This window comes from Oncorhynchus kisutch, linkage group LG5, assembly GCF_002021735.2.
Source record: "Oncorhynchus kisutch isolate 150728-3 linkage group LG5, Okis_V2, whole genome shotgun sequence".
Taxonomy (NCBI): Eukaryota; Metazoa; Chordata; class Actinopteri; order Salmoniformes; family Salmonidae; genus Oncorhynchus; species Oncorhynchus kisutch.
In genome coordinates, this window is record NC_034178.2 from 54,978,380 (window position 1) to 54,996,817 (window position 18,438).

At 40.8% G+C, this 18,438-nt stretch overlaps 2 protein-coding genes across 3 annotated transcripts; both read left to right on the forward strand.

The window, feature by feature from the left end:
* Positions 1 to 9,864: 9,864 nt before the first annotated feature.
* LOC109891283 (caveolin-2-like) lies at positions 9,865 to 14,306 on the forward strand. 2 transcript variants are annotated; one of them, XM_020483704.2, is made up of 3 exons: positions 9,865 to 10,246; positions 10,679 to 10,866; positions 14,222 to 14,306. In XM_020483704.2, the coding sequence occupies exons 1-3, from the start codon at positions 10,016 to 10,018 to the stop codon at positions 14,286 to 14,288; spliced, it is 486 nt and encodes a 161-aa protein (XP_020339293.1). In that variant the 5' UTR covers positions 9,865 to 10,015; the 3' UTR covers positions 14,289 to 14,306. The 2 variants fall into 2 exon arrangements, with proteins under 2 accessions (XP_020339293.1, XP_020339294.1); XM_020483705.2 differs by lacking the exon at positions 14,222 to 14,306 and adding an exon at positions 11,045 to 12,455.
* Positions 14,307 to 14,338: 32 nt separating this feature from the next.
* On the forward strand, positions 14,339 to 16,221 carry LOC109891284 (caveolin-3). The gene is made up of 2 exons (XM_020483706.2): positions 14,339 to 14,599; positions 15,123 to 16,221. The coding sequence occupies exons 1-2, from the start codon at positions 14,477 to 14,479 to the stop codon at positions 15,462 to 15,464; spliced, it is 465 nt and encodes a 154-aa protein (XP_020339295.1). The 5' UTR covers positions 14,339 to 14,476; the 3' UTR covers positions 15,465 to 16,221.
* Positions 16,222 to 18,438: the final 2,217 nt, after the last annotated feature.

Consider the following 18,438-nt stretch of genomic DNA (forward strand, 5'->3'; position numbering starts at 1 on the left):
GTATGGAGCGCTAACTCAGGTGCCATCAAATCCCCGACACGATCCGTCGGACGAATATGATATCTATAGCACCAAGCTAGCAACTCCCTCATTACTCTCCACTCCACTTTCCCCATTAACTCCTTCACAGTCTCATCTTCGCTCACCTCTAACACCGGCTCTGGTTCTGGTCTCCTCCTTGGCTCCTCACGATAAATAAGGAGAGTTGGCTCAGGTCCATCTCCTGACTCAGCCACTCTCCCTCTGAGCCCCCCCCCAATACATTTTTGGGGCTGCTTTTCGGGCTTCGCTCTGCGCCGCCATGTCTTTCTTTTCTCCAACTCCATTCGCCTACAGCCCTCTTCGCACTGCTCCAGCGAATCCCATGCGGGCTCAGGCATTCTCTCTGGGTCGGCTGCCCACCTGTCGATTTCTTCCCACGTCGTATACTCCATAACGTCCTCCTTTCGCTTTTCCTGCGGTCGCTGCCTGTAACCACGCCGCTCGGTCCGTGTGTGGTGGGTGATTCTGTAACGGCGTTCTTCGTTTGTTGAAAGAGAGTCGGACCGAAATGCAGCGTGGTGGTTACTCATGTTCTTTAATGAATGAATGGTGACGATACATGAAATAACTAATAAATACAAAAACAACAAACGGAACGTGAAACCTAATTACAGCCTATCTGGTGAAACTACACAGAGACAGGAACAATCACCCACGAAAGACAAAGCGAAACTCAGGCTACCTAAATACGGTTCCCAATCAGAGGCAACGAGAATCACCTGACAGCTGATTGAGAACCGCCTCAGGCAGCCAAGCCTATACAACACCCCTAATCAGCCGCGATCCCAAATACAACAAACCCCAATACGAAATACAACACGTAAACCCCTGTCACACCCTGGCCTGACCAAATATATAACGAAAACACAAAACGCTAAGACCAAGGCGTGACAATAACAGTAAGGCTACAGTTGAAGTCGGAAGTTTACATACACCTAGGATGGAGTCATTTAAACTTGTTTTTCAACCACTCCACAAATTTCTTGTTAACAAACTATAGTTTTGGCAATTCGGTTAGGACATCTACTTTGTGCATGACACAAGTCATTTTTCCAAAAATTGTTTACAGACAGATTATTTCACTTATAATTCACTGTATCACAATTCCAGTGGGTCAGAAGTTTACATACACTAAGTTGACTGTGCCTTTAAACAGATTGGAAAATTCTGTAAAATGACGTCATGGCTTTAGAAGCTTCTGGTAGGCTAATTGACATAATTTGAGTCAATTGGACGTCTACCTGTGGATGTATTTCAAGGCCGACCTTCAAACTCAGTGCCTATTTGCTTGACATCATGGGAAAATGAAAATAAATCAGCCAAGACCTCAGAAAATACATTGTAGAACCTCCACAGGTCTGGTTTATCCTTGGGAGCAATTTCCAAATGCCTGAAGGTACAACGTTCATCTGTACAAACAATAGTACACAAGTATAAACACCATGGGACCACACAGCCTGTCATACCGCTCAGGAAGGAGATGCGTTCTGTCTCCTAGAGATTAACATACTTTGGTGCGAAAAGTGCAAATCAATCCCAGAACAACAGCAAAGGACCTTGTGAAGATGCTGGAGGAAACAGGTACAAAAGTATCTATATCCACAGTTAAACAAGCCCTATATCGACTTAACCTGAAAGACTGCACAGCAAGGAAGAAACCACTGCTCCAAAACCGACAGAAAAAAAGCCAGACTACAGTTTGCAACTACACATGGGGACAAAGATCATACTTTTTGGAGAAATGTCCTCTGGTCTGATGAAACAAAAATATAACTGTTTGGCCATAATGACCATCGTTATGTTTTGAGAAAGAAGGGGGAGGCTTGCAAGCCAAAAAACACCATCTCAACCATGAAGCACGGGGGTGGCAGTTTCATGTTGTGTGGGTGCTTTGCTGCAGGTGGGACTGGTGCAATTCTCAAAATAGATGACATCATGAGGGATTAAAATTATGTGGATATATTGATGCAACATCTCAGGACATCAGTCAGGAAGTTAAAGCTTGGTCGCAAATGGGTCTCCAAATGGACAATGACCCCAAGCATACTTCCAAAGTTATGGCAAAATGGCTTAAGGACAACAAAGTCAACGTATTGGATTGGCCATCACAAAGCCCTGACCTCAATGTGTAGGCAGAACTGAAAAAGCATGTGCGAGCAAGGAGGCCTACAAACCTGACTCAGTTACACCAGCTCTGTTAGGAGGAATGGGCCAAAATTCACCCAACTTATTGTGGGAAGCTTGTGGAATGCTGTCTGAAACGTTTGACCCAAGTTAAACAAGGCAATGCTACCAAATACTAATTGAGTGTATGAAAACTTCTGACCCACTGGGAATGTGATGAAAGAAATAAAAACTGAAATAAATCATTCTCTCTATTATTGTTCTGACATTTCATATTCTTAAAATAAAGTGGTGATCCTAACTGACCTACGACAGGTATATTTACTAGGATTAAATGTCAGGAATTGTGAAAAACTGAGTTTAAATGTATTTTGGCTAAGGTGTACGTAAACTTCCGACTTCAACTGTATATACAGGGGGTACCAGTACAGAGTCAATGTGCACGGGCACAGGTTAGTCGAGGTAATTGAGGTAATATGTACATGTAGGTAGAGGTAAAGTGACTATTTATAGATAATAAACAGAGAGTAGTAACAGTGTTAAAATGGGGGGGGGGGGGGTGTTATCTGTTCAGGAGTCTTATGGCTTGGGGGTAGAAGCTGTTAAGAAGCCTTTTGGACCTAGAATGAGCGCTCCGGTACCACTTGCCGAGGTCTTGGATGACAGGAAGCTTGGCTCAAGTGATGTACTGGGCCGTACCCACTACCCTCTGTAGTGCCTTGCGGTCAGAGGCCGAGCAGTTGCCAAACCATGCTCTTGATGGTGCAGCTGTAGAACTATTTGAGGATCTGAGGACATACGCCAAATTTGTTAAGTCTCCTGAATAGACGTTGTCGTGCCCTCTTCACGACTGTCTTGGTGTGTTTGGACCATGACAGTTCGTTGGTGATGTGGACGCCAGGGAACTTGAATCTCTCAATCTGCTCAACTACAGGTCCAACTTTACAATGTTTTACTTCATCACAATCCTGATGAAAGCTAATTTGTGTTTTAGATTTAAAGAAAATACATAAAAAAAGCCACTTGTCTTTTCCTATTAGCACTGACTTTGCTGATAAATACTTTGTTAAGGGGAAATATATCTGATAGAATTGTGATGTTGTATTTTGTCTCACCTAATTGTCTATCTTAAGATAAATGCACTAATTGTAAGTCACACTGGACCACAGCGTATGCTAAATTACTCAAATGTAATTCTAATAATCTTTTTCATTTCCCATAAACACACTTACCACATATTTAACATAAACCAATTACAAAGCTAAAGCTTTCAGTGCCTATTATTTCCTTTCATACTTATTTTCTCAAAGTAAAAAATCAACAAGGTAGTAAGATAATATGGATGCAGTGAACCATAGGATAACACCTGAACTGCTTACAGTTGTACAGCCACACTGATCATCACTATTACCCTGTTGAAGGTATAGAGAGTTGGGGAGCTGTCCATGATGGTGAAACATGTACAACTCTATGACAGGGAACCAGATAAAAGCTTATTTAAACTGCTAAGTATCTAACTCCAGTCCAGAGATAAACAAGTGGGAAGATGTAAACTAAAGGTGAAAGGCTCTCAGATGCTTGGACCCAGATAATAGATGACAATAGATAATAGATGACAGTGTCTGGCAGGGGCTGACTCTCAGCACAGAGGGAGAGAAGCCTTGTGGAGAATATCAAGGGTTGGAGTCCTTGAATTGAATACGTGTTTCTGGTATCAAAGTGATAGATGCATATTATCTGTAAAATATTTTTGTATCTCGAAGTGTAGTACCTCCTTAATAAACCTGATAGTCGACAATACTAGGTTTCCTTGGGTTGGAGTCCTTGAATCTAATGAATGTCTCTAGTATCATAGAGATAGAGATGCATACATAAATACAAACATACATACATACTGTGTTTCTATCTCTATCTAGTTCTATAACACCCTTAGAACCTTGATAGTGGACTATATGACACACCCACTACCCTTTTTACTATGACCCAGTTTAACATCAAGTCATTTTTTAAGTATTTTTATTGGTCATATGGGCGGTCCAACATCATGGTAAGTGTAATTAGTAGACAACAAATGAGCCCTGGTCTCTACTTCCTCTGAAGCCCACCTGGCAATTATTGCATTGTTCCATTACTTTGAGCTCTACATAACCCTTAAATGCAATATCAATAAGCTGAATTGTATAATATTTTATTTTAGGTTCCTAAATAAAACATACATGACAAGATGACAGGGTGCAACTCGTATTTCCAAAGTCATCCTACCATTATATAGCTGAACTTTCATGTAATCCCACACCATGGCAATGTTCTCATTAACTGTAGTTAATCCAGTCTCTCTATACACCAGGTGGTATATTAATGTTTGAGATGTGAAGAAAAGATGACATTCAGTACTTGATCACAGTCAGAGATGAGCCGGTTCCTGAAAAGAAAGCTCTCGAGTTGCCATAGTAACCCAGAGTCTGGAGCAGTCCGAAATGTTAACTCAAAGACACTCTTTGTACAATCTTAACTTTTAATGGAAGAAAAACCCTACCCTCCTCTCCACTGATTTAACTTACTCAGTCATTACTGAGTAATTGTGGAAAAGATATGTGATATTTATTTGGTGAAGAGACTTTGAATTACAGTTGGACATAACATGAAGCACAGGTCAGACACAATTACACATTCCAACCACCATCTGTAGTTTCTCTACAGTTTTGAAACAACAATCTCAAGTTCACATTCCTACAAATGGAACAATGCCGTTTCTAAATAAATATAGTGCCTCTTAGATGCAACATTTCTAGGAACAGTATTTAAAATTGTATATATTTGCTCCTCAGCTTCTGATTGTTGTTGTCATCATCAGTGAACCTATAACCTTGGACACCATGGTGACTAGTGATGGTTAGTTGGTGTCTGATTAGGCTGCTGCATTGATCAGATGTGGAAAATCGATGAGATTAGTCTGTGAATGGACTTCAGTCTGATGTTAACATTTTGTGTGCAGTCAGTGAATGCTACTGTCCATAAAATCATACTGTAGAATGTCAGTTTTTTAAATTTACTGTTGCGTTATATTATATTCAAGCAATAAGGCCAAAGGGGGTGTGGCTAATGGCTGTTCTTACCTAATGCATGACTGGATACAGCCCTTAGCTGTGGTATATTGGCCATATATCACACAACCTGAGATGCTTTATTGCTATTATAGACTGGTTACCAACATACAGTGCATTCGGAAAGTATTTGGACCCCTTGACTTTTTCCACATTTTGTTACGTTACAGCCTTACTCTAAACTGGATTAAATAAACATTTTAAAAAACTCAACAATCTACACAAAACATCCCATAGCGACAAAGCAAATGCAGGTTTTGGGAATTTTTTTGCAAATCTGTTACAAATAAAAACAGAAAAACCTTATTTACATAAGTATTCAGACCCTTTGCTAATAGAAATTGAGAAATTGATCTTAGATGCATCCTGTTTCCATTGATCATCCTTGAGATGTTTCCACAACTTGATTGGAGTCCACCTGTGGTAAATTCAATTAATTGGATATGATTTGGAAAGGCACACACCTGTCTATACAAGGTCCCACAGTTGACAGTGCATGTCAGAGCAAAAACCAAGCCATGATGTCGAAGGAATTGAGCTTCAAGACATGATTGTGTCGAGGCATAGATCTGGGAAGGGTACCAAAAAATGTCTGCAGCATTGAAGGTCCCCAAGAACACAGTGGCCACCATCATTCTTCAATGGAAGATGTTTGGAACCACCAAGACTCTTCCTAGAGCTTGCCGCCCGACTAAACTGAGCAATTGGGGGAGAAGGGCCTTTGGTCAGGGAGGTGACCAGGAACCCGATAGTCACTCTGACAGAGCTCCAGAGTTCCTCTGTTGAGATGGGAGAACCTTCCAGAAAGACAACCATCTCTACCACTTCTCAGTAAAAGGCACATGACAGCCTACTTGGAGCCTGTCAGACCTTGAAAAACAAGATTCTCTGGTCTGATAAAACCAAAATTGAACACTTTGGCCTGAATATCAAGTGTCACATCTGGAGGAAACCTGGCACCATCTCTATGGTGAAGCATGGTGGTGGCAGCAACATGCTGTGGCGATGTTTTTCAGCGGCAGGGACTGGGAGAGTAGTCAGTATCGAGGGAAAGATGAATTGAGGAAAGTACAGAGATCCTTGGTGAAAACCAGCTCCAGAGCGCTCAGGACCTTTGACTGGGGCAAAGGTGCAGATAAGAACCATAAGCACACAACAATTTGTTAAATTCTGTATAAATTTGCAAAAACAATCTAAAAACCTGTTTTTTCTTTGTCATTATGGGGTACTGTGGGTAGATTTATGACAAAAACATGTGTTTAATCAATTTTAGAATAAGGCTGTAATGTAAGAAAATGTGGAACAACTCTGTGTAATTGTAGCGTCACCATCTTCATTGCGAAAAGAAATACAAATACGAACATAACTTTGGACTACATATTCAGAGGTAATGAACTGCCATTGATCAGCACAGCAATTGATAATACATGTTGTTCTGAGCTTATGTCAATTTTACACAGGTAAGCTGCCGGTGACAGAAATCAGGAATGCAGACATACTCTATTTGACTGACTGCGTTTAACACTCCACCACCCGTTGTTATGTTGGGCAACTACTGACCCCAAAAATATATCAGAAAATATTTTGAAATATATTGCTTAAATTAATATTTAAGGAAATACAGGCAGGCACCACATCACTACAAGACAAAACTACTTCCTAAATTAAGCCTGATGGTCTTGTAAGTATATAAGCTAAGCTTGATTTCATATAATAAAAAAAGCTTGAAATGGTAGTGGAATGGGTTAATGTCTTAGTGTGGTGTGTGAAGAGTCCAATACCTTACCTTGTATGCAGTACAAATCCCATTATTGTGGCAGCACCTCTGGCCCCTAAGCCCTTATTATAGCCAATGGAGTTTTTGCTGGTCAGGTCACAATAGCCTACTTCTGATGCTGAGGCTTCGGAATCTGAAAAAGTTTAGACCTTTCTTGTCTTCTCTTGACCACACATCATCACCTGCTTAACTTGTGATTTCCTCACCACATCAATAGCCAGAGATATGCATGGTATCCACGGGCAGCTGGGAAAGCATGGACATGTTCATACAGTACTGATGGTCCTATAACACAATACCTCAGTCACAGCAATGGGTATTACTGTACTGGTATTACTGTCTACTATAAGACCTAGAAAATCTCTCACTTCCACAATGTACAGCATGTCTATGGGACGTCTGGTCTGGAGCTGGGGGCGCTATTGGGCTGCAGCCTGTAGATATCTTTTTTTGGGGGGGTGGGGGGGTAGATCAGATGGAATATTGCAGATAGATTGTGTCTTCTATCAATGTAATTGTCTGCATAATTTCCAATCCCTCGTAAATATATTTTTGTAAATATACACTACCTTTCATAAGTTTTGGGTCACTTAGAAATGTCCATGTTTTTGAAAGAAAAGCACATTTTCTCTTCATTAAAATATCATCAAATTGATAAGAAATACAGTGTAGACATTGTTAATGTTTTAAATGACTATTGTAGCTGGGAATGGCAGATTTTTTATGGAATATCTACATAGGTGTACAGAGACACATTATCAGCAAACATCACCCCTGTGTTCCGACGGCACATTGTGTTAGCTCATCCAAGTTTATCATTTTAAAAGGCTAATTGATCATTAGAAAACCCTTTTGCAATTATGTTAGCACAGCTGAAAACTGTTGTGCTCATTAAAGAAGCAATAACCTGGCCTTCTTTAGACGAGTTGAGTATCTAGAGCATAAGCATTTGTGGGTTCAATTACAGACTCAAAATGGCTAGAAACAAAGACCTTTCTTCTGAAACTTTTCAAAATTTTTCAAATTGTGAACCTGCGACCAAAAACAATCTACATATGCGCAGTACCAAAACAAGTAATCTACTAATTCTGTCTCTTCGCAGCAAAATCTGCAGAGCTGAGATGGTTGTATCTCCAATATATATAACATTTTATTGGTTGCAAGAATTTGATATTATAATTTATATTGAAAAACTCTACATTTTGAATCCGGCTACGTTTTGTGTACCAGTTCATAAATCATGTGCCATGGAATAAGTACATTGAAATCTCCTCCCAATTATTTTGTAACCTGTATGGTGCAGCTGTCAATTTCTTGGTCCTGGTATACTTTTTTACTTATCAAAATTTTGGTCTTTAATGCAGGGCAGACAGACAAGTTCCTTACCTTCTCCCCTTTCCACTTGCCTCCATTTTTTACAACCTTTACACAGCTTAGTTGACCCTCTTCTTCTTCTGAGTATGGAGGAGGAGGTTGCTGAGGAGAGGACAGCCCATAATAATAGTTGGTACAGAGTACATGGAATGGCTTCAAACACATGGTTCCCATGTGTTTGAAGTACAGCATTTGATACCATTCCACTCATTCCATTCCAGCCATTCCCACAAGCTCGTCCTCCACAATAAAGGTGCCACCAATGTCCTTTGATGAGTATTATAGGTAGATTAACTGACATCTCAAAAATGATGCGCATGCTTCAATGGGGCAGAAGTCCATGTGTTGGTGTGACTCAAGCATTTCACTACATCTGCAATAACATCTGCTAATTATGTATGTGACCAATACAATTTCATTTGATTCTGAATGGCCAGATAGCTAGCAACAATGACAGGAAACTGCCATGTGGGGAATCGTAATGGCTCTTTTCAGCCAGTTTTATCTTGTTTTTGTTTGGAGGTGTTTTGACTGATTTCATGTCAATGCTAATATGGAAAAAATTCCTAAACATCAAATAAAATGATTTATTTGAGAGACAACAAGTGCTCATTGCACAAATGTATTTATGTTTTCAATAAACATTGGAGTCTAAATATAGTTTACATTTTGTCAACAATCTAAGTTTTGCCCCATAGTTGCGCACATGTTGGTTTTGTGCCTGTTCATTAGGAACAAAATGGGAGCAAACGGGCTGAAACAGGGAGGAAATATCTGAACTTGTCAATTAAGAATAATTGTTTTCATTTTCCGTTGCAAAGCATTTTTCTACAGTGTGCACTAATGAATACGACCCTGGACTGGTTTGCATTACGTTCCTGTGGGACCTGGGCCAGGTAAAGTTACTACTTCTAATAAGCCACGGAGTGCATGGCAGGCTAATCATCACCAAGTCAATGATATCACAACAATGAGTAACCTATCTATTTTAGGTGTCCGTATTGAAATGTGTTTGTGAGATCATGTTGCCATATCACTATGACATTCATATCACAGTTTAGTCCTACTGTAGGAAACGTTCCACGTTCTCCTTTTCATATCAAGTGGAGAGTTTTAAAAAGTATCCTGCAGAGTTCCCAATCTGAGTTGTCTCTATTGGATCAGATGGGCATGGTAGATCACTGGAGCAGTCTGTATATAGTCCTCTCTCTAGGTATTTATATCCTGCAGCAGGGAGTGTCTCTCCCCTCTCCCCTTACCTTCTCCCTCTCCCCTCTCCCCTCTCCTCTCTCCTCTCTCCCTGGGTATGGGGAAGTGATCCACACACCAAAGCCCCTTTGAAAATTCCAACCAGGCCAGTCTCACTTTCCCAATATAACCCATTGCTGCTAGCCACACCCATGTGAACAGCCTGGTGGCCATCCTCTGTCTGAAAGTGTCACAGTTTGACAGTGTGGTGTGAGTGTGTATGTATGTGTGTAGGCAGAGTGAGTCTTTCTGGTCCTGTTACTCTCTACACTCCCATATTTGAATAATTGTTGTATTTAATTGAAATTCATTCTAAAAACAGTAGTTGTTCCCTTGAAAAGGCACCATGATTAGAAAGACAGATCCAGTGGAGACAAATATTGACCTGGGAGACACTGATGATGAAGACCTTGATGCAGACCTGTATGAGGAACATGAGGAGCCTCAGCTGCTATGGAAGGCTGAACTGGGGGACAGGATGGATGAGGTGGAAGCTGTGTCCCCGTTAGTGGATCTTAGTGACACCAAGCCCCTCCTGAATGAGAGAGACCCTCGAGGAGTCAACGAGTGTTTGAAGGTATTTCACACAATCTCACATCAATGCATCAACCCATAAAAACAGGAGCTAACTGCTAACCAGACAACATTTGTTTTGTGTTAATACATGTTTGTCAATTTGAATGACTTCATGAATTAGTTCTTTGTGCTTTCAGGATTGTACACTGAAACGGGTAACACTGTCACAAGCTTGATATAAGGTGCTGTTTTTTCAATCAGATTATCTGTCTTAACCCAATTAGTCAAACATAATTACTTAAACGATCAAACAAATCTGAAGAGTATTATATTTCTATAGACATGTGGCATGTCCCAGTTGTTTTTTTGTATTCTTGCACTGCCCTCTGCTGGTCATGTCATTGACTGCAGTTTATCTATATTTTCCTTTGAGTGTCAAAAACAAACTGTCTGTCTATAAACAATCACCCCAAGATGATGATTCTGCCTCTAGGTGAGCTTTGAGGATGTGATAGCAGAGCCGGCGTCAGTACGTAGCGGAGACAGAGTGTGGATCTGGAGCAACGCCCTGTTCGAGGTCACCAGGGTCTGGATCTACCGCATAGTGACCGTCCTGCTGGCCGTCCCTGTATCCATCATCACCGGACTGATCTTCGCCATCCTCAGCTTCCTACACATATGGTACGTCTATAATATCAGTTCACTGTTCACTGAATACAATACATGCCAACTGGGCATACACGTCATTTCAATGAAATTACGTTGAAATGACATCTGTGCCCAGTGGGTGAACCATAAGTTACCATCTTGAAACTCTTCTCTTCTCTTACTCCCTGTATTCTCTATCTAATCCTGAAAGGTTCTTTAGCCCATTCGTGCATCATATCCTTATAATCACATACTGGCTGCAGAGCCTATGGAGCATCGTACTGGACATTGGTGTCCGCCCATTCCTCACTAGTGCAGCAAAGTGCTACGATGGAATCAGACTTCGCCTGACTCTGGAATGACAGAATATTGGACCTTCACACAAAATCAAGGATTTGGAATATGGGCTTGTTCCCAATGTTACCCTACTATGGAATGTCCTCTTGGGAGACTATCAGGCCTGGGCAAAGTATTTGTAGGATGCTCTAGGATCAGACCAGGGGCACAACTACAGGCTTTTTGGTGGATCATGGGATCTTACAACTGAACTGAGATCAGTGTGATTGATCAAAACTGGATACTTTTTAAAAACAATTTCCAACAAGGTGATTGGTTACTTATCTAAGATGTCGTCAGAAGTTAAGGTGAAAAGGGGAATGTGTAAAAGATTCACACTCATTTAGGATAATGTTGTATCTGGTATGCACTTGAACTGTGCTTTGAGTTGTCCTTTTCTCATGTGATAGTGTCAGATGATTCCCATGTTTGATGAACACATTCAGTATTATTCAGACAGCACTGGTGTATAGTGTTATTTCACTAAAACCTGACCACACAGTTCAAAATGTGACTCCACAATTTTTTGTGGTAGAGTAGAACATTAACGTTTACTATAGCTTTACTTTTATCATATATATTCTGATGCAAATTGGATTGCAGGATATCTCAAATAAAGTGTTAAAGATTTTGATTAATATGCAGCAATATCAGATTTGTTTTCATATACAAAACCATTCAATTGAAATATCCCCTATTCTTCTAAGAGACACAACTTTTCTCAATATCAATGTTGTACTCAGTACAGTAATACGATTCAAGTAGCTGGGTTCTTGTTATTGAATTATGACCTGATTATGTCATCAGCCATTCTTATGCTAACATCTAGTACCTCATTACATCTTCACTTCACAGCTCAGGGTCTGGACGCTGCTCTCTTCCTCCCTGGAAAGGCCCCTGCCTTCCCAGAATAGGAAATGGAGCACTTCAATGAATTAAACTAGCACAGGCAAACTCCCTGTATTTGAAGTGAATCGTGTTTCACACACACAACTGGCCTGAATGTTTATTGCTTGACAGTACTCAGTGGTACCACTCAAGACCTCCTCTATGAGGTGAGGAGTTTGTCCTGTAGTGAATGTTATCATGAGAAAAGCAGATTTTACATAATCAGGTCACCATGGGTGAGAAGGAATATATCAAACGTTTGGATTTTAATGTACCACTTTTAAAAAACAAAATATCCTCCCCATGGACATGACAAACAACCATGGACATGACAAACAACCAGGGGAAACTATGGTTGACATTTAGTTTTGTTTTAAACCATTTCATAATAAAGCCATTCTTCCATTTGATAACTGTATATTGCACAATACTTACAATGAATTTGGAGATAAAAAGTGTTCATTTAAATAACTAATATTGGCATAAAATGCCTGAATTCGATTATTGTTCCTAAATCCAGGTGGCCAAAATCTAAATTGTGCCTGGGCTGGAATAATACATTATGGCATTTCTCTTGCATTTCAAAGATGATGTTACAATAATTTTTTTTAAATGCATGTTTTTTCTTTGTATTATCTTTTACCAGATCTAATTGGTTATATTCTCCTACATTAATTTCACATTTACACAAACTTGAAAATGTTTCCTTTCAAATGGTATCAAGAATATGCATATCATTGCTTCAGGTCCTGAGCTACAGGCAGTTAGATTTAGGTATGTCTTTTTAGGTGAAAATTGAAAAAAAAGGCTTGGATCATTAAGAGGTTTTTAAGCCAATAGTTGGGAGGTAGGGAATTCAATATCATGATGATTACTTACTATATACTGTATATGCATTGCAGTATTTTGTGATTGCTATGGACACACAGGTTTCCATTGTACTGTCCATTTGTGGTTGCTATGGAAACACAGGTTTGAGTGACAAGAAAAATCAGGCAGACCTTCATGGTACATTCCATTTGTGGTTGTTATGGAAATACAGGTTTGTGACAGGAACAAAAAGTGAGCCATGCATGATATATTCCAACACCATCAGCATGCTACATCTCCTGCCAAGTTGCTTTATTTTAGGTGAGTCTCAGGTTTAATGGGGTTAACGCTAGAAAGCATTTTGATGCTGTTTGTCCCCACCGTCCACTCTCAACTTAACGTGTGGTAGTAAATGTATCACAAACTCAAAATGCTTAGGTCTACATGTCAGTCTCAGATCTTTGCACAGTTCTCTGTCTTATCAGCATATCCACCTGCTCAATCATATATGACAAGTCTCTCCATGGAGGGACTAACCAGAACATATCTTCGTAGTGTATCATAAGGCATTATATATAGCTGCATCATGGAAAGTGTCATCCAAATCTCCGTACGGACCTCACTTGTCTATATCTGAGCATTGCTATATGGTTGGTGGCACCTTAATTGGGGAGAACAGGTTAGTGGTAATGGCTGGACCAGATCAAGTGGAATGGAATCAAATTCATCAAATATGTTTGATGCCATTCCATTTGCTATGAATCTGGCTATTATTATACCCTTAGCAGACTCCTGTGATCTTCACACTATATTGGGCTACAGTAATTACTATGGTGAACCATCAGGGATGTGTGTAATGCAACATAGGTTTGCTTTTTCCTTTAAGGAATGCTTAGGGTCCCAGTGTGAGGTATGGCATGAGTGTTGATAGAGAATGGGCCTTACTCGTCTGTGGGTGGTTTGGTTTTACTATCATTGTGGGGACCAGAAGTCCTCACAAGAATAGTGAAATAAGGAAAATTAGGACAAGTGGAAACATTTTGCCAGTCCCCACAAGGAAAATATGCTTAGGGGATAGGTTGAGGGTTAAGGTTACAATTAGTGTTAGGTTAGGGGTTAAGGTTTAGGGTTTGAGGTTAGGGAAAATAGGATTTTGAATGGGAATCAATTGTTTGGTCCCCACAAGGATAGTAAAATAATGTGTGTGTGTGTTTGTGTGTGTTCATTCTTTAGTGTGTTTACAAGATGTTTATAAGCTATTATTAACGAGAATTTGTTGTAGTCAACAAAGTATGTGTGTAACTGTAGGCTATGTGTTGTGTGTTTGTGTGTTTGTGCTATGCTATGGCTACAGTGGTTACAGTTTGACAGGACAACTAGGGGCAGCTGCCTGCTGGGTGCTGCTGGCATTCCAGGAGTGACATCACAGTGAGGGGAAATCCAGAAGCCTGGGTACAGCCACTCCCTGTCCCACTCCCCACACTGCCTCTTTGACCACTACAGCTACCACTGCCCAGCTCCAGGATAACTACCAGCCTTACTGAGACCGCTCTTCTCGGACCCCTCTACTCTGCCTCGTACATCTCTGCCCCTCTCCTTTGATTAGCATATGACTGCAACGATGGCTGACATCAACAATGGTTATGAACAAAGGTTTCAGGCAAACGGACATCATAAAGAGATTGACCTGATCAACAGAGACCCCAAGCAAGTCAACGAGGATGTAGTGAAGGTAGGCTATATTACATTTAAGTGTGTGTGTGTGCGTGTGTGTGCGTGCGTGCATGTGTGTGTGCTCGCACGTGCACCCGAAGTGCTATCCTTTGGGTTACTATTGTGACCATCAAATGTTCCCTGAAACAGCCTGTATCCCTGTAGCTCTTACCAACCCAGCTACAGATAGTGGCTCTATTTCTGGGAAGGCAAACACAAGGGTATGCATGGCAGTGGAACGCAATGTTTATCTGCCAAAACTGCCATCATGGAATTTGTTCTAATGCAAGTTTTTACATAATGTCTTTGATGGTTTTCTCTGGTATTATTTGATTTGCTAATGAATCATTAGGCTTTGATGGTTTTTATGGTTTTAATGGTTTTTATGGCTTTTAGGTTTTTTATGGATTTTATGGCCCTCTGTATATATTCAGTAAGTGTATTTATAGTTACGGGTAGTGGTGTCAGATGGACTGCAGCTTACAAATTCCAAAACCCTTTTATCAATTACAGTACAATGGCCTCTCTGTCTCCCCCTGCAGGTGGACTTTGAGGATGTGATCGCTGAGCCTGATGGGACTCACAGTCTGGATGGGGTGTGGAAAGCCAGTTACACCACCTTCACTGTGTCCAAATACTGGTGCTACCGCATCCTATCAGCCATTTTGGGGATCCCAGTGGCTCTGCTGTGGGGCTTCCTATTCGCTTGCCTCTCCTTCTGCCACATCTGGGCCGTTGTGCCATGCATTAAAAGCTGTCTGATCGAGTCCCAGTGCCTGAGCCGTATCTACTCCCTGGCCATCCACACCTTCTGTGACCCCCTGTTCGAAGCCCTGGCAAAAATATTCTCAAGTGTTCGAGTGGTGCTACGGAAGGAGGTGTAGGGTTCAGAAGCATGGGAATGGGACAGGGAGGAAGTGGTTAGGCTGCTCTCCCCCCATTTGTTAGCAGATGCTCTCAGCTACATTAACTTACAGTTAGTGAATTCATCTTAAGATAGCTAGCTGAGACAACCACATATCACAGTTGTAGTACATTTTTCCTCAATAAATAAGTTATCAGCAAATACAGTGCTAGTAGGAAAAGACAACTGTATGTTTTTTTTTTTTGGGGGGGGGGGGGGCTGAGATGTCTTATTTAATATGGTCTTTGTAGAGGAAGGGTTTCAGACATTTTTGCGGGAAGATGGGCAGGGACTCTGCTGTCCTAGCATCAGGGGGAAGCTGGTTCCACCATTGGGGTGCCAGGACAGAGAAGACTTTGACTGGGCTGAGCGGGAGTGGACCTCCTGTAGGGGTGAGACGAACAGGAGGCCAGAGGTGCCAGAATGGAGTGCTCTGCAGTATGCCACGTAGGCTACTTCCCTGGCCTCCTGTCTGACTGCTGATGCTGGGTCTGGGTCTGACCCATCTTTCAAACATGTGATAGATAGAGATTATTGTGTTCAATCAGAAGACAAGAAGAAGAGTGCTCGCATCTGGGTGCCATAGATGGGGTGTAATCCATTGTCTATACAACATGGTACACTACAAACAACACTCATCCATGTTTGATTGATTTGATACTTAAGTATATTCCATGCTCTATTCCATGGTCATTTTTCACATGTTGATGCTACAATAAATGACTTGTTTAATGTTCCAGGTATATGTGATGTCTGTCTTTAGCGCTCGTTGTGACATAGAATCTTCCTACAGTACTGTATGTAACTGATTTGGAAAAAATTCAGTGAAAGAATTCCCAGTATGCTCAGGCAAGGGTGAGGCCAGATAGATCTACACAAACATGTCTCAGTGCCAGTGGTCAAGGTTATATGTAACGTACAGTATCTATAGTTGAAGTCGGAAGTTTACATACCCTTAGGTTGGAGTCATTAAAACTCGTTTTTCAACCACTCCACAAATTTCTTGTTAACAAACTATAGTTTTGGCAAGTCGGTTAGGACATCCACCTTGTTAATGACACACTCATTTTACCAACAATTGTTTACAGACAGATTATTTCACTTATAATTCACTGTATCACAATTCCAGTGGGTCAGAAGTTTACATACACTAAATTGACTGTGCCTTTAAACAGATTGGAAAATTCCAGAATATGATGTAATGGCTTTAGAAGCTTCTAAGAGGCCAATTGACATAATTTGAGTCAATTGGAGGTGTACCTGTGGATGTATTTCAAGGCCTACCTTCAAACTCAGTGTCTCTTTGCTTGACATCATGGGAAAATCCAAAGAAATCAGCCAAGACCTCAGAAAATACATTGTAGACCCTCCACATGTCTGGTTTATCCTTGGGAGCAATTTCCAAATGCCTGAAGGTACCACGTTCATCTGTACAAACAACAGTATGCAAGTATTAACACCATGGGACCACGCAGCTGTCATACCGCTCAGGAAGGAGATGCGTTCTGTCTCATAGAGATGAACGTACTTTGGTGCAAAAAGTGCAAATCAATCCCAGAACAACAGCAAAGGACCTTGTGAAGATGCTGGAGGAAACAGGTACAAAACTATATATATCCACAGTAAAACGTGTCCTATATCGACATAACCTGAAAGGCCGCTCAACAAGGAAGAAGCCCCTGCTCCAAAACCGACATAAAAAAGCCAGACTACGGTTTGCAACTGCACGGGGACAAAGATCATACTTTTTTGAGAAATGTCCTCTGATCTGATTAAACAAAATTAGAACTGTTTGGACATAATGACCAGCGTTATGTTTGGAGGAAAAAGGGGGAGGTTTGCAAGCCGAAGAACACCATCCCAACCGTGAAGCACGGGGGTGGCAGCATCATGTTGTGGAGGTGATTTGCTGCAGGAGGGACTTGGTGCACTTCACAAAATAGATGGCATCATGAAGGATGAAAATTATATGGATATGTTGAAGCAACATCTCAAAACATCAGTCAGGAAGTTAGAGCTTGGTCGCAAATGGTTCATCCAAATGGACAATGACCTCAAACATATTTCCAAAGTTGTGGCAAAATGGCTTAAGGACAACAAAGTCAAGGTATTGGAGTGGCCATCACAAAGCCCTTGACCTCAACCCTATAGAACATTTGTGGGCAGAACTGAAAAAGTGTGTGCAAACAAGGAGACCAACAAACCTGCCTCAGTTACACCAGCTCTGTCAGGAGGAATGGGCCAAATTTCACCCAACTTATTGTGGGAAGCTTGTGGAAACCTACCCGAAACGTTTGACCCAAGTTAAACAATTTAATGGCAATGCTACCAAATACTAATGGAGTGTATGGAAACTTCTGACCCACTGGGAATGTGATGAAAGAAATAAAAGCTGAAATAAATCATTATCTCTACTATTATTCTGACATTTCACATTCTTAAAATTAAGTGGTGATCCTGACTGACCAAAGACAGAGAATGTTTACTAGGATTAAATGTAAGGAATTGTGAACAACTGAGTTTAAATGTATTTGGCTAAGGTGTATGTAAACCTTCGACTTCAACTGCATGTGTGTGTGATATGGAATTGCAATATATAGGAATTCACAGCATGTTTATCCAAGTCAAAGAAGAATCTGATGATCGAGAGATTACCTGCAAAAAGATGGCAAGTTTGGTTTTATTCATCCCATCTAACGTATCAACAAATGAGGAGGAATATTCTGTTTTCTGATCTAAAGATACACCATTAAATCCTCTACGTTAAACATTTAAAAAAGGGTCATCACTCCAAGGTACACTCCAGACATGGATCTGTAAACACAAAGGTTATAACCGACACCAGGGTCGTGTTCATTAGGCATCAAATGGAAGAAAATGGATTGAAACAGGGAGTGACTACCTAACCTTGTCCAGTAGGAAACATTCATTTTAGATTTACATTTCAAAATGCT